The 15,128-nt window shown below is 54.2% G+C and overlaps 1 protein-coding gene across 1 annotated transcript; it reads right to left on the reverse strand.

Moving 5' to 3' along the window:
* Positions 1 to 2,561: 2,561 nt before the first annotated feature.
* On the reverse strand, positions 2,562 to 14,031 carry Ptpro (protein tyrosine phosphatase receptor type O). The gene is given in 14 exon segments (XM_048335171.1): positions 2,562 to 2,666; positions 2,965 to 3,100; positions 3,787 to 3,901; positions 3,904 to 3,940; positions 4,660 to 4,782; positions 4,929 to 5,012; positions 5,014 to 5,064; positions 5,575 to 5,651; positions 6,722 to 6,812; positions 7,772 to 7,853; positions 8,724 to 8,759; positions 12,348 to 12,416; positions 12,863 to 12,983; positions 13,905 to 14,031. Coding segments are annotated over 13 exon segments (1,119 nt in total). The 5' UTR covers positions 12,976 to 12,983; positions 13,905 to 14,031.
* Between the last annotated feature and the right edge of the window lie 1,097 nt (positions 14,032 to 15,128).

Consider the following 15,128-nt stretch of genomic DNA (forward strand, 5'->3'; position numbering starts at 1 on the left):
GCCCCCCGCCAGCTCCGGCCTTTCCTGTCAGAACCATGGGGGGGGCATTCTAGGTCAGGGCAGGAAGCGCCATCTTTAGTTTCAGGGTGTGGGAGGGTACAGATGATCTTGAAATGAGAAACACCACCCACCACCAAAGAAAAAAAAAGAGATCGCCAATTCCAGGGCTAACCCACAGGAAACACGAGCGGTCACGCAGGGCTTCTTCATTTCCCCAGTCCGGGGCTTGAACTCAGGGCCCCGGGCGCATGTCCTGAGCTCTTGGATTCGAGGCCGGCGGCTCTACCCCTTGAGCCACAGCGCCCCTTGTGGTTTTTCTGGCGGTTCATTGGAGACTGAGAGTCTCAGGGACTTTCCTGCCCGGGGGGGGCTGGCTTTGAACCGCGATCCTCAGATCTCAGCCTCCGGAGTCGCTGGGATGACAGGCGCGTGAACGGTGTGACCTGGTCCGTTACTCTGTGTGTGTGTGTGTGTGTGTTTGTGTGTGTGTGTGTGTGTGGTGGTGGTTCTTCCGTGAGGCAACAACGATCGGCCCGGGCTGTGTGGATGGCGGTCCGTAGATGGATCAATGAGCCCTCAGTTGTTCCTCAGCGGACCCCCTCCTTGCTCGGCGGCCATGAGGAATCCTAGCGGGCGTCTGAGCGGCAGGTGCTTGCTCAGGACAGAGGGCTGCTCAAATGATGCTTTACAAACCTAATGAATAATGCAGACATCCGGAGGCCTCCTCCCTCCTCCTCCCTCCCTCCCTCCCTCCCTCCCGAATGCTAAAGCAGGTTGCTGCGGCCGCTCCAGCCCAGTGTCCGTGTGTGTGTGTGTGTGTGTGTGTGTGTGTGTGCAAGACGCACAAGCACGCTGGATTCTTGCACACGGGGGCCTTTCGTTACGACCTGCTGGCCCCGGCTGCCCGTGAGCCGACCGTTCAGCTGAGCGAGGTCTCATCGCCCCGAGAGCCAGGGAGGGGTGGTTGACAGAGACCCCAGAGGAGTCACGGGCACGGGCTCTGGGGGACCCCCCTTGTGGTCTCGGCCTCTCTGTCCGCCGTGGAACCCCTGGGCAAACCTTTTTGGTGTGGGTCGGGTTGGGTTTGCCAACCCCAACCCAGGCATTATTCGATCCCTCCCGGTGAAGAAAGACAAAACAACCGCATGAAACTTTGATGAAGGGCTTTGCTTTCCCTCTGCCCAAGGCCGCTCAGCCCGGGGGCCACACCAAGGCGCGTGTTCGTTTTGTAGTTTCTCCCCGATCCCTCGCGCGGGCGAGAGAATCTAGCGAATGTCACCCGGTCCCTGCCCGTCAGCTCCTGTGTGGTGGGGATTCAGGTGATGATCAGAGCTGGGAGGTGGGAAGGGGGGGGGAGGAGGAGGGGGAGGGAGGGTGATGGAAGCTGATGGTTCCCGCAGAGCCCGAGCTGTCGCTGGCAGGTGCCCCCCGCCCCCCCCGCCCCCCCCCCCCCCCCCCCGCCAAGCCACGGTGGCCCGGCCGGGCTGCGGACTTGGCTCCCATCACCCCGCTCCCGGCGGGCGGGTGCTGAACGGTTCCACACAGTCCACGGGATCGGGGGAGGGGACGCCCCGAAAGAAAGCCACCGGAGCCCCACGGGGAGACAGCGCTTTGTGTTTTATTTCCAACACAAACGAGGACATGAGAGACGCGGCAGCCCGGCGCCCGCACCCCAGCCGCTCGGGAGGCCGGGAGCCGAGGATCACGGTTCGAAGCCAGCCCCGGGCCTGGAACGTCCGGGGGGCTCTGAACTCCAAGGAATGACAGGGAAACAGCCAGAAACGGAGCTGCGGCTCTAAGCGGTCGGGCGCCAGCCTTGCGTGAAAGACGCTCAGGGGCCCCGAGTTCAAGTCCCGGGACCGGCAACAACACAATGTCCTTTTGTCCATAGGTTCCTCCTCTTAATCCTCAGGACATAGCACGCACACACACACACACACACACACACGGATTCACAATTGCCACGAGAGTCCGTTTTGATATCTTCTCTGTGGAGAAGCCACCGTCGCTGCCCAGGCCTGAGGCTTCAATCTCGGGGGGCGGGGAGGGGGGGAGGGGGTGTCACGGCTGCCGGCCGCACCCCCCCCCGCCGAGCTCTCTCCTGGGGTGCGGGCTTCAGGAGCCGGCGATCGATCGCAGAGACACGGCCCACGTCCCACGCTGTCCCACGTCCCGAGGGGTGGGGGGGTGGGATGGGGGGGAGAGCTGGTGGGTGGTCTTGAACCTGCGGCCCTGGTGCCCCGCTGCCATCCCCGGACACGCTGAAGGTAGAGATGGCATTGGCACCCGGGGCCCGGATGCCAGGGCCCCTCAAGGTTCTGAGTGGGGAAGTCCCCGCTGCTGTCTGCCCACCAGCCGGGCCACCCCCCTCCCCCTCCCCACACAATCCGGAGGACCCCCCAAATTTGAGACAGCTGGTTGTAAAGGCCGCTCCTTCTGCCTCCCTCCCGCCCCCGGCTGTTCTCGGGGGGGGGGGGGCGGGGAGGGGGGTCTCATCGCTAGCGTGGCTTCTAGACTGTTCTAGGCTGTTCCAGGCGGGCCGGCGGTCGCTCACCGGGGGGCTAGGACTTGCTCACGTTCTCGTAGATGACGTCGCTGATGCGGAACTGCTGCCTCTTCTTCCTCCACATGAGCTGCACGCACTGGTGGATGAAGATGTACTGCTCCTGCGCAGAGACCCGGCTCAGAGGGGCCGCGGGGCCCGGGGGGGGTGGGGGGCTTGAACTCGGGGGCGGGGGGGGGGGCCTGGGCGCTGTCCTCAGCTCTTCTTCCACTCAAAGCTGGCAGGTGCTCGACCCCCTTGGACCACGCGGGCGCGCCTGGGGCTTGGCTCTGCTGCCACCTGGTGGCCGCGGTGGGGAAAGCGGGAGGAAGGAAGCCCCGGGAGCCGTGGACCCAAGGCAGAGTCTGCAGAGGGAGGGGAGGGAGGGAGGGAGGGAGGGGGGGAGGGCGTATCTCGCACACCTCCGTCTGCACCATGCACATCCTGTGCGCGCGCATCTCCGACACCAGCCCAGGATGTCCACGAACCTCGTGGTCCCGCACGTGCTGCAGGAGTCTGTCCAGGGCGATGAAGGTTCCGGTCCGCCCCACGCCCGCGCTGCAGAGCAAGGCAGAGGAGGGCAAACCCCCCCCCCGTCAGGCTGAGCCCCTCCCAGCCACCCCCCCCCAAGTTAGCTTATTTGGGGTGGGGGGGCAGCAGGGGTCGATTAAGATTTGAACTCATGTCCTCACGTTCTCACTTGGCTTTTTTGTTTCCCCCTCCCCCACCCTCAAGGCTGGCGCTCTACCACTTGAGCCACGTCCCGACTCCAGGTTTTTGCCAGTTCATTGAGATAAGAGTCTGCGGGATTTGTCTGCCCCGGGTGGCTTTGAACCCCGATCCTCGGGTCTCGGGGTCCTGAGGACCGAATGGTGGCTCTTTATCGCTCGGCGTTTCCCTGCTGCCCGGGGGAATGATGTCTTCATGAAACGTGGATGTTTCCCTCGTGTAACAAAGCATCCGGGCTCCCGCCTGTCATCCCAGCTACTCAGGAGGCTGAGACCTGAGGATCGCGGTTCAAAGCCAGCCCTGGGCAGGAAAGTCTGTGAGACTCTTATCTCCAACGAACCACCAGAAAAGCAGAAGTGGTGCTGTGGCTCACGAGGTAGAGCGCCAGCCTTGAGCTGAAGAGCTCAGGGACAGTGCCCAGGCCCTGAGTTCAAGGCCCAGGACCAGCAAACACACACACACACACACACACACCACACACACACACACACACACACACACACAGAGCTGCTTACCTGCAGTGAATGACCACAGGGCCTTTGCTCTTGCTGGCGTGCCGCCGGACCAGGTATACAAACTGCAAGATGCTCTCGGCGGCGTTGGCGCTGGGTACCCCGTGATCGGGCCACGCGTGTAGTTAAAGTGCGTCACGTCCTGCGTCTCGTCGGCCTGGGGTGGGGTGTGGGGGGGGGAGGAGGTTAGGATCTGAGGATGGTAGTTCAAAGCCAGCCGGGGCAGGAAAGTCCCTGAGACTCTGCTCTCCAGTGAGCCAGCAAAAAAGAAAAAGAAAATAGCTAGAAGTGGCGCTGTGGCTCAAGTGGTAGAGCGCCAGCCTTGAGCACAAAGAAGCTCAGGCAGGGCAGCGCCCAGGCCCTGAGTTCAAATCCCACAAACAACACAGCCTTTATTGTAACAAGGGAGGAGGACGGATGTCTTCCGCCTGGGTTGACCCTGGGGTGGTTGAAATCATTCCCCCCACTGATTTATGATCGCTGGGTGATAGAGCTCGCAGTTACCCCCTCTTCCCCTCACCCCCCCCCCCCAGAAAAAGGCAGAGATCAGGTGGAAAAAAACTCCAGGGCTCCTTCAAATCCAGCAACCCAGGAAGGGGGGACATTGGGCCGATGGGTTTTGATTTGGTTTGTGCCCATCCCGGGCTTGAACTCGGGGCCTGGGCGCTGTTTTCTTCGCTTGTTTTCCTTTGTTGCTGGTTCCTTGGAGATCAGAGTCTCACGGACTTTCCCTACCCTGAGCTGGCCTCCAACTGCGAACCTTCAGACCTCAGCCTCCTGAGTGGCCGGATGACAGGCGTGTGAGCACCCCGGCTTATTTCTGGGGGGGGGGAGGGAATCTAGCACAAGTGAGTTTCCGGGGGGGGGGGGACTCACGTAATGGACCCGGAAGCGTCTGCAGGCCCAGTGCTCCTTGTCTTCCTCCGACAGCATCTCCACAGTGATGTCTCCGTAGGCCGTGGGCTCGGGGGTGAACGGCCAGTAGTGGTCGCACTTGACCTGGAAGGCACGCGGCAGCGCCCCCCAGTGGTGAGGCGCGGAAAGACGTGCCCCGGGGTTTTACAAGGGAGCTCCCCAGGGTGGGCGGGCTGGGGGGGGTGGGGAGGGGGGGGAGGACGGGGAAGGGGAGGGGGCTGCCTACCCACCCTCCTTTTCTCGTTGCACTGCGTGAGCATGACAATCATCTGGGATTTCTGCTGCAGGACCATCTTCCAGAAGTCGCTCCTGGTTTTCGGGCAGGGGGCCCTGCGTGGCAATGTACTCCTGGGGCGAGTTGTACCCCTGAGGGACTCCAAGGGACAAAGGGAACACCATCAAGCAGGGTGCCCAGTGCATCGGAGGGCAGAGATGAACGGGACGGGGGGGGGGGGGGTGGTGGTGGCGAAAACCTGGCCGGGGGCATGGCCCAGGCGGGAGGGCGCCATTGCTACGCCTCGTGTCTGGGAGGCTTTCTGATTGTGATAGTGATTTATGACATCTATGGGTGCATGGAGCCCCAGTGAGCTGGGATCTTATTTCTTTTCTTTTTCTTTTTTTTTGGGGGGGGGGGCGGTTTCGGTCCTGGGGCTTGAACTCAGGGCCTGGGCGCCGTCCCTGAGCTCTTTGTGCTCAAGGCTGGCGCTCTACCCCTTGAGCCACAGCGCCGCTTCTGGTTTTCTGGTGGGTTCCTTGGAGATCAGAGTCTCACGGACCTTTCCTGCCCAGGCTGGCTTTGAACCCTGATCCTCAGATCTCAGCCTCCCGAGGAGCTGGGATGACGGGCGGGGGCCTGGATGCTGTCGTTGTTCTTACGGGAATGTAGTTGGCGTTGATGTAGTCGGCACCTTCCTCTCCGTTCACCGAGACCAGCTTCACCCGACTGAAGTCGTCTGTGAGGGACGGGAAGACAACAGAGCTTCACGTCAGGAGAGGAGGAAATGGCTTTTTTTTTTTTTTTTTTTTTTGGCCAGTCCTGGCCTTGGACTCAGGGCCTGAGCACTGTCCCTGGCTTCTTTTTGCTCAAGGCTAGCACTCTGCCACTTGAGCCACAGCGCCGCTTCTGGCCATTTTCTGTATGTGGTGCTGGGGAATCGAACCTAGGGCCTCGTGTATCCGAGGCAGGCACTCTTGCCACTAGGCCATATCCCCAGCCCTGAGGAAAATGGCTCTCGACCCTCGCCACTGCAGTACAAGGTCAGATCAAGCCGTCGTGCATGGATCCATTTATTATAGGCACTCCACAGCCGGGGCCTTTGAAAATGATGTGGTTCAAGTCGATATGTGGTGATTTTCCAAGCATCCTTTGCTTTGCTTTCTTTCCTTCCTTTTTTCTCTTTCTTTCTCTCTCTTTCCTTGATTCCTTCCTTCATCCCTCATTTCCTCCTCTCCTCTCCTTCCTTCCTTCCTTCCTTCCTTTCCTTCCTTCCTCCTTCCTTCCTCCTCCCCTCCCTCTCTCCCTCCCTCCCTCCCTCCCTCCCTCCCTCCTCCCTCCCTCCCTCCCTTCCTTTCTTCTGTGCCTGTCCTGGGGCTTGAAGACCTGGTTGCTCTCCTTGATCTTTTTAACTTCACCATCTGAACCACACCTCCATTTCTGATTTTTGTTTTTTTTTTTCTCGTGGTTCATTGGAGATCAGAGTCTCTCAGACTTTCCTTCCCGGGCTGGCTTTGAACTGTGATCCTCAGATCTCAGCCTCCCGAGTAGCTGGGATGACAGGCGTGAGCCACCAACACCCAGCCTCAGCTAAGTTGTTTGGTTGTTGCTACAGAACCAAATGGCTTGGTTTTCTGCTCAGATAGGATTCATTAGAAAGCACTAGTGAAATCTTCCTCCATGCCGGAGGGCCTGGGTGTGTGTGTGTGTGTGTGTGTGTGTGTGTGTGTGTGTACGTGACCTCACAGACAGCATGGAGGTGGAGGGGCTGGGCCTGGTCCCTGGGGAGGGGGAGGGGGCAGGCCTTACAGGGCAGGATGTTGGTGTAGCGGTTCTTGCAGTGGTTCAGGGGCAGGTCAGCCGCGTAATGTGGGATGTTCAGGCCAACCAGCTTCAACTCCTGGAAGCAAGACAGAAGGGAAGGGGTGTGAGATTTGGGGTACAGCGTGGACTCCGCGGGCTCATTGTTTGTTGGACGGCATGCACTTGGCTTGTGTGGTGCTGGCCTTGGCTGGAAATCGAACCTAAGGTTGTGCAGTTGTCAGCCACCATTTCGGGCCACAGCGCCACTTCCGGTTTCTGGTGGGTCATTGGAGAAGAGAGTCTCGCGGACTTTCCTGCTCTACATTTCTCCCAGAAGGTCAATCAAAATGTGAGTGTGTTTGTTAATTATTCCAGCAGACCTCAAAAAACCAGACCCAGAGGGAAGGGATTTAATTTACTCAGTGAACGCGGATTAGCGAGTCCCAGGAAATGCATATGGTGATGTATGGTAATGTATGGAAATCCAGACCCGCAGTTCAATTTGCATAATGCACACGGAGGAGTGCAGTGAACGGCTCTCAGCCCCTCCCACCCCCCCACCCCCGCGAGTCCTGGGGCTCTGCGCATGTGAGGATATTTGGGGAGAGGGAAAGGTCAGCTGTATCCCCCAGAAACCAGGCATGGAGCCCAAGGGTGCTTGAAAGTCAATGGGCAAAATGGAATCCCAAAGCAGTGGCCGGGCAGGGGTGGGGGGCAGAGGACACGAGAATGGGGGGGGGTGGGGTGTTCCACTGCCTGGCTCGGAAAGGGTAATGGAAAGGACGAAGACAGCAGGGCACCCATGGCTCACGCCTGTCACCCCGGGCTGCTCGGGAGGCTGAGAGCTGAGGATGGAGACTGGAAGCCGACCCCAGGCAGGAAAGTCCGGGAGACTCATCTCACTCCACGACCACGCCCATCCTTCAGTCCCCATCGGAATCATTCATTCCCTGTCTGCATCATTCATTCCCCATCGCCATCCTGCATTCCCACCCCTCCTCTGCCACCCCAAACCCTCCCCATCTACAGCAGCGACAAGATACTTCATTCACTCACCTCAAATTGTAGAGAAAATTTGTAGTCCGAATCTTTGGCCATGTCCTTGATGTAGGAATCAAAGTCATCCAGCTGAACCGGGCTTTGCCAAAGACAAAGAGATGAACATTAGAGGCCCGGAAAAAAAAAAAATCTATGTCACGGGTGACGGTGACTCTTCAGAGAGGTACGCTTTCCTGAGATTGATTTCCTAATGTGACGTTCTTTTTGCTTTAAGTTACTAGTTACTAATAGATTGCCATTACAAAGAAGAATTCAAAAGAAAAAGGAAATAATTGAAAATATATTATATCTATACATTATATATAGTATATGCATTCTATTATACATTATATTTGTGTTTTTGTTTGTTTTTGCCAGTCCTGGGCCCTGGACTCAGGGCCTGAGCACTGTCCCTGGCTTCTTTTTGCTCAAGGCTAGCACTCTGCCACTTGAGCCACAGCGCCACTTCTGGCCGTTTTCTGTATATGTGGTGCTGGGGAATCGAACCCAGTCACTCTTTTTTTTTAATGTAGGGTTTTTGTTTGTTTTTTTTAAACAAACAAAGGCCTTTAACAAAGGAAAGTATTTGAAGTCAACGGATGGGTTAATTTTCACCCACCAGCATCCTAAATTTCAATTTTACCATTCCACCGCCTGGCTAGAGATGTGTCCTTACCTGTTTCTTACAAAGGGTTTTCTAAGACGGCATTGAATTCAAAGCAATGAATTATACGATCAAATAAAGTTAAGCAAAAGAAAGTTTTTTCCTAATATAAGCATGGAATTTCAAACACAGAACGGCAAGGATTTCCTGTATACCCTCGCTAATCGAACCCAGGGCTTCATGTATATGATGCAAGCATTCTACCACTAGGCCATATTTCCAGCCCCCACAGCCGATCTTTCTTAACTTGGGAAGTCAGAACCTGTAAGTTGAAAACAATTAAACGAAAGACTAATATACACTTACTTAGTCAGTTTTCTCTTCTTCAAACCATTTTTACTCCTGAGAATTAAAAGAAGGAAAAAAGGACAAAATATATCAGAGTGAGACAATTGATTCCTGCTATGATTAAATTCCTGCTATATATGATTAAATGAAAAGAGCTTTCCATATACAACTGTAGGCACCTCAACTTTATTTAATTCTCATTAGAAGGACCTCGGGCTTATTCAAATTACTTCTTACGCGAGAAGATAACGATGATAATATCAAACTCTTGCGTGTGTGTGTGTGTGTGTGTGTGTGTGTGTGTGTTTTGCAGGAACATATCTGCACTTTGGCCAGTCCTGGGGCTTGAACTCAGGGCCTGAGCACTGTCCCTGGCTTCTTTTTGCTCAAGGCTAGCACTCTGCCACTTGAGCCATAGCGCCACCTCTGACTTTTTCTGTATAGGAGGTGCTGAGGAATCGAACCCAGGGTTTCATGCATGCTAGGCAAGCACTCTTGCCACTAGGCCACATTCCCAGCCCCATACCTGCATTTAAAAAAAATATCTTTCATATTTGCGCCCCCAGATTGAGTTCTAGAAATTCACATTTCAGCTCCTGGTTCTGCTGAAATGTTCTGTAGTACACGCAGGTGTTGATTTCTGCTTGATTTCTCCAAGCTTTTCAGACAAGAAAGAAGAGTAGTGGGGAGAAATAATGCGAATGTGTAATGCTGACTTGTTTTTGAAAGGCTTAAAGTCTTCTTATTTAGTCTTCCGACATTTTCATAGGCAATGGGGTCTTGGGCTACTGGTGTGGGTATATGTGGTAGAAATTCTCATCTCTTGAAACGAAGTTTTAAACTATCTGAAAAACTAGAACATGCTATGCTTTTTAAATGAATAGTCAATCAACCAACTCTACCATACATTCATTTGGGGCTAAGCAGGGTACTTGTTTTCATCCAAGGGGCGGGGGGAGCGGGAAGAACATAAGTTAAATCACTTACTGCTATAATAATAGCCAATGTCTTATAAAAATGACAAGCATGAAAACATCCTCAACCACACACCTGATGTGAGTAAATATAGGTTATCTCTAGAAAACAAACATCTCTAGGAAAATGTCCTGCTCTAGGGTGAGTAGTGGGAGGGAGCAAGGTGTTTCATTATGCTTAAAATCTTTGCATCCAGATGCTTCTACCCTCTGAACCTCCAGCAGAGTGAGATACAGAGCTTCAGCTTCTCTTAGAGCAAGCTCACAGTCTAGGGGTCATAGGCTAGGTCACGACCTCAGGGCCATGAACAGGCTAGCTCCCTACCCACCCACAGGGACCACGCCCCGTTCTGAGTTCATAGAATCAAATGGCCAATGAAATACTTGTGCAACGGAACTGACACCACCTATGGAAGTCACGTGATCCTTCCGGTTTCACTCGGTGGCTGGTTCCATGACGAATTTCTTAACTAGGTAGGGGTGACCTCGGTGGGGGGGGGGGGTCCTGGTTGGAGAATTGGATGTGGGAGATGGAAATTGGGGTGGAATTGTGGAGAATTCTACTACCATAGAGGTGAGGAATGATAAAACACCGCAAAGGTATGAATCACATTTCCAGTATCCAGATTGTTTTCATTCTGGGTAAAAACAATCCATTCAATGGTTCTCTTCCTGCCTTTTATTTTCTCCCTCAACTTCTTTGTCTTCCACCCTGCGAATCTAGGAGACCTAATCATTCTCTCCCATCCTTTCAAAACAGACACAACAACAACAACTACTATGTTAGCTATATCATTTAGGGTACATGGGCACCCAAAGAAATATCTCGTGATCATCGTTTTTATTCAGCTTGGTGACGGGAAGTTCATTTTAGAAATCCCACGTTGACTTTGTCTAGTGACAGCCAGTGGCTTTGGAGTGTTAGGAAGGCAGAACGTGAAGCTGGATGCTGGTGGTTCACGCCTGTCATCCCAGCTACTCAGGAAACTGAGATCTGAGGATGGTGGTTCAAAGCCAGCCCAAGCAGGAAACTCCATGAGACTCTCATCTCCAATGAACCACAGAAAAATCCAGAAATAGAGTTATCGCTCAAGGGGTAAAGCACTAGCCTTGAGCAAAAAGAGCTCAGGGACAGTGCCCAGAGTTCAAGGCCCTGTATGTGACCTTAAGACAACTGAAGGGGCTAAGACACGTGGTGGAGAATTCAATGAGGTGGTTGTTAAAAGAGGTTTGCACACAGCTAGTTGTGAAGTTGTCGGCGAGGCCAGAGGATGACAAAAGCAAGGGGATCCGAATGCAGAAGGTGGCCTGTGGTTTCGCTGTCTCCCTACATTTCTACTTTCTTGGAAATACGCAATCCTCTACTGAATGGAGATGAGAAGGAGAAAGACAAAAATGACTTCTACGGCGATGACAGGCCAGAAGACGGACTCAACCAAGAGAGAAATAACTGGTAATAAACCAAAAAAAAAAAAAAAAGAAAGAAAAATCCAGGAATATCACAAGAAGAAACCGTGCCCACCACTGAGAAAATCTGGGAACCATCCTCTATTTTCCATGCATTTACACTCGAGATGACGAATCTGAGATGCTCAAAAGGTAAAATTTGAAGACTTGGTTAGATTACAGGCTGGGTGAGGAAAGAAAGAAAGGAAGGGAGGGAGGAAGGAGAAAGGAGGGAGGGAGGGAGAGAGGGAGGAGAAAGGAGGAAGGAAGAAAGGAAAGAAGGAAAGAAGGAAGGAAGGGAGGGAGGGAGGGAGGGAGGGAGGGAGGAAGGAAGGAAGGAGGGAAGGAAGGAAGGAAAGGGAGAGAGAAAAGAAAGGGAGGGAAGGAGGGAGGGAGGGAGGGAGGGAGGGAGGGAGGGAGGGAGGAAGGAAAAGAAAAGAAATCACTTACCAGGGATTAATATAAAATGCCAAGAGATAATCAGTCCAAAGGCAGGAAGGTAGCAGGGTTAACAAAGCAAAGACGCTCCTACGCCTGTATTAATCATAACAGATGACAAAAGAACACTCGCGAGAGTTAGTGGCACACACCACGGAGACACGCACACCCGGCGGATCCCCCGGAGATCAATCCACACCGCCGCCGCCTCCACTGCCGTCCAAACACAACAGCGTCCCGCAACCTGTCGGCGTGCAAGCCTAACGTGCTTTCACGGACGCGTGCCCAGAATCGGGGGGGGGGGACCCTCATTTTGAATGAGTGTGCCTCTGTGTGCCAATGGCGTCTAAAATGCCCACCTTCCCTGCCCCTTCGTTGGTTTTCTCAGGCCGTTATTACTGTGCCGGTCACAGTGAGGTGGGGGGGGGTGGGCTGAATTCAGGGCCTCACCCCTGTGACGCAGACGCCCCCGTGTTAGTTATTTGGGGGAGAGGTCGAGTGTTTCTGTGTGCTGGCGGGCACGGCTTGTGGTCCTCCTTATTTAGGCCCGTAGCTTGGCTGGGACGGCAGAGGTGCAGCACCATCCTCGGTCGGCAGTTTGAGACGGGGTCTCTTGTGAAGATGGAGCCCATGACAGTCCACCAGACAACGAGACCGGGATAGGACGGGCAGGGGAAACCGCGTCGTCCCCTCCCCTCCGCCGTGAGAGGAATGGTCACTTTGCACACGCGTGTGCGCGCGCACACACACACAGGGCTAAGCTGTCCACACAGGCAGTACTCACCAATTATAGGGAAGTTTTCCGTCCTGCTCCAGGGACGCAAAGTTGACGAAGGTCCGGGCGCCACACTCTCTGCGTGAAAGAAGCCACGGACCCCAAGATGAGCGCCAGACAGAGAGCTCGTTTTCTGGTGCCCCCCCACCACCCCCAAGCAAAAGGAGTTCTTGCTGGATCCTCATTCGATAAATTAAAAAATAAAAATGAAACAGGGTAGCTGGACACTGGAGGCTCACGCCTGTCATCCTAGCTATCCAGGAGGCTGACGGTTCAAAGCCAGCCTGGGACGGGAAAGTCCATGTGACTCTACCTCTAATTAAGACACACACACACACACACTCACACACACACACAGAGTTTGATCACAGGAATAATAGCAACAGGCGAGCAGGCGTAGCACTGGTTGGACAGGAGAGTGTGTGTGTGTGTGTGTGTGTGTGTGTGTGGAAATCTCCCGGTCGTGCACGATCTACATGTATCTGTGCGCTGGTGAATGGGCACACCGGGCACACCGGGCTTACCTGGCCATCTGCAGGTGTTTCTTCCTGAGGATGAGGAGGGTGAGAAGCAGCAGGGCGATGAGCAATGTGCTGAGCAGGGCGAGCACCGAGATCGCCACCACGTTCCCGTTCATCTCCACAGCTAGAGACACAAGGCCCCCCCCCCCCCCCCTGTGCCGGTGAGGAGGAGTCGTGCAAGGCGGCAGTGGGCAGAGCCCGTCTTAGGTCTTGAACTCGGGGCCTGGGGCGCCGTCCCTGAGCTCTTCAGCTCAAGGCTGGCGCTCTACCCCTTGAGCCACAGCGCCGCTTCTGGTTTTCTGGTGGTTCATTGGAGATCAGAGTCTCATAGACTCTCCTGCCTGGGCTTGGCCTTGAACCACGATCCTCAGATGTCAGCCTCCTGAGTAGCCGGGATGACAGGCGGGAGCCACCAGTGCCTGGCTACTTTGCATTTCATCTTAAGAGCAATGAGTGGATGATAATTGCTCTTCTTCAAGACAATAGGGACCGTCTACTGCTCAACTGTCATGTTAAAAAGAATTCACACACACACACACACATACACGCGCACGCACACGCACACGGGAAGATGTGAGTCTGTTTCTTAAGCTCTTCAGCATCCAGAATGTTCTGGAAACAAGCCAACCCAAGTGAGAAGAGAGTGATGGAGTGGAAAAAAAAAACAACCCCAAAACATCTGGAAGTCAGGTCAGGCGCTGGTGGCTCCCGCCTGTCATCCCAGCTACTCAGGAGGCTGAGGTCTGAGGATCGTGGTTCAAAGCCAGCCCGGGCGGGAAAGTCCTGTGAGAGTCCTATCTCCAATGAACCACCAGAGAGAGCCAGGAGTGGCGCTGTGGCTCACGTGGTAGAACCTCAGCCTTGAGTGATACGAGATCAGGGACAGCGCCCAGACCCCCCCCCAAGTTCCAGCCCCAGGATCAATATACACACAAAGCCAATGGAATGTGCTAGATCATGAATAGAGAGAGAGAGAAAGAGAGAGAGAGAGAGAGAGAGAGAGAGAGAGAACGTTACAGGGAACGGCCGGGATTAAAGGCAGTACCCAAGGTGGAGACCTCGATGAAGGTGGGCGCGCTGGCGGTGTCCCGGCTGACACTCGAGACGCAGCAGTTGTAGGCCGTGGCGGGGAGAAGGTTGGAAACGGTCGTGATGTGGGAAGACACGGCAAGAGGCTCCTGGAGACGCGGGGGGAAACACGGAAAACACACCGCGTGTCAGGGTTCAGGGGGAGGGCCGCCGAGAAACAGTTTAAAAAAAAAATAAAAAGGAAAATTAGCTAGTCGTGAAAAAGGTCTCTTTCTGTCTGGTCCCTGGGATGCCCTGTTTTGTCTTCTCTGGAGGCAGCCATATTGAAATATATATATATATATGTGATGGTCAAATCATTCCCCCCCCCCATTCTGTCTCTTTTTGGACAACTACTTAAAGATCATTTTTAATTTTGTTTTGTTTTGTTGTTTTTTGGCCAGTCCTGGGGCTTGAACTCAGGGCCTGAGCACCGTCCCTGGCTTCTTTTTGCTCAAGGCTAGCACTCTACCACTTGAGCCACAGCGCCACTTCCGGCTTTTTCTATCTATGTGGTGCTGGGGACTCGAACCCAGGGCTTCATGTATACGAGGCGAGCGCTCTACCACTAGGCCAGATTCCCAGCCCTTAAAGATGGTGTGTGTGTTTTTTTAAATGAACCAATCAATACAAGATAAACACATTGCCTGAATCCCCCTCCCTGCCAGTAAACCTAAAAACCAAAGCGACACAGTACCTGGAGTTGGGTTTCCGAGCCGGGTTCCCAGCCCGCCTGCTGCAGGCAGAGGACTTGGAAGAAGTCAGCCAGGCCGTCCACCACCCACAGCAGGGTGACCGACGTCTGCGTCTTGTTCACGGCGAAGAGGGATTTGACCGGCGCTGGCTCTGGGGAAGACACAATCCACCGCTCAGGACGCCAGGCAGAGTGGCGGACTCCTTTTAGTGTTTAATTTCTTTTTTTTTTTTTTTGCCCTCTTCCACTTCCCACTTCTCTTTTTCGACTACAGCGTCCCTACAGCCCCAAGCTATTCATAGCATTTGTGCACATCTGTCCCGGAGTTGGGCAATGCTTTTCTCCAGACTACACAGAACTTTCTGGATGAGGCAGGAACGTCTGTCTGTACTTTACAAGGGAAATAAAATAAAATAAAACAAAAAGGCTAGGGAAAGAAAAAAAGAAATAATAATAATAATTCAGCCAGAGGGGAAAAAAGTATAGTCAGAATTAGGAAGAAGAAAG

Source organism: Perognathus longimembris, chromosome 27, assembly GCF_023159225.1.
Source record: "Perognathus longimembris pacificus isolate PPM17 chromosome 27, ASM2315922v1, whole genome shotgun sequence".
In the NCBI taxonomy this organism is placed as follows: Eukaryota; Metazoa; Chordata; class Mammalia; order Rodentia; family Heteromyidae; genus Perognathus; species Perognathus longimembris.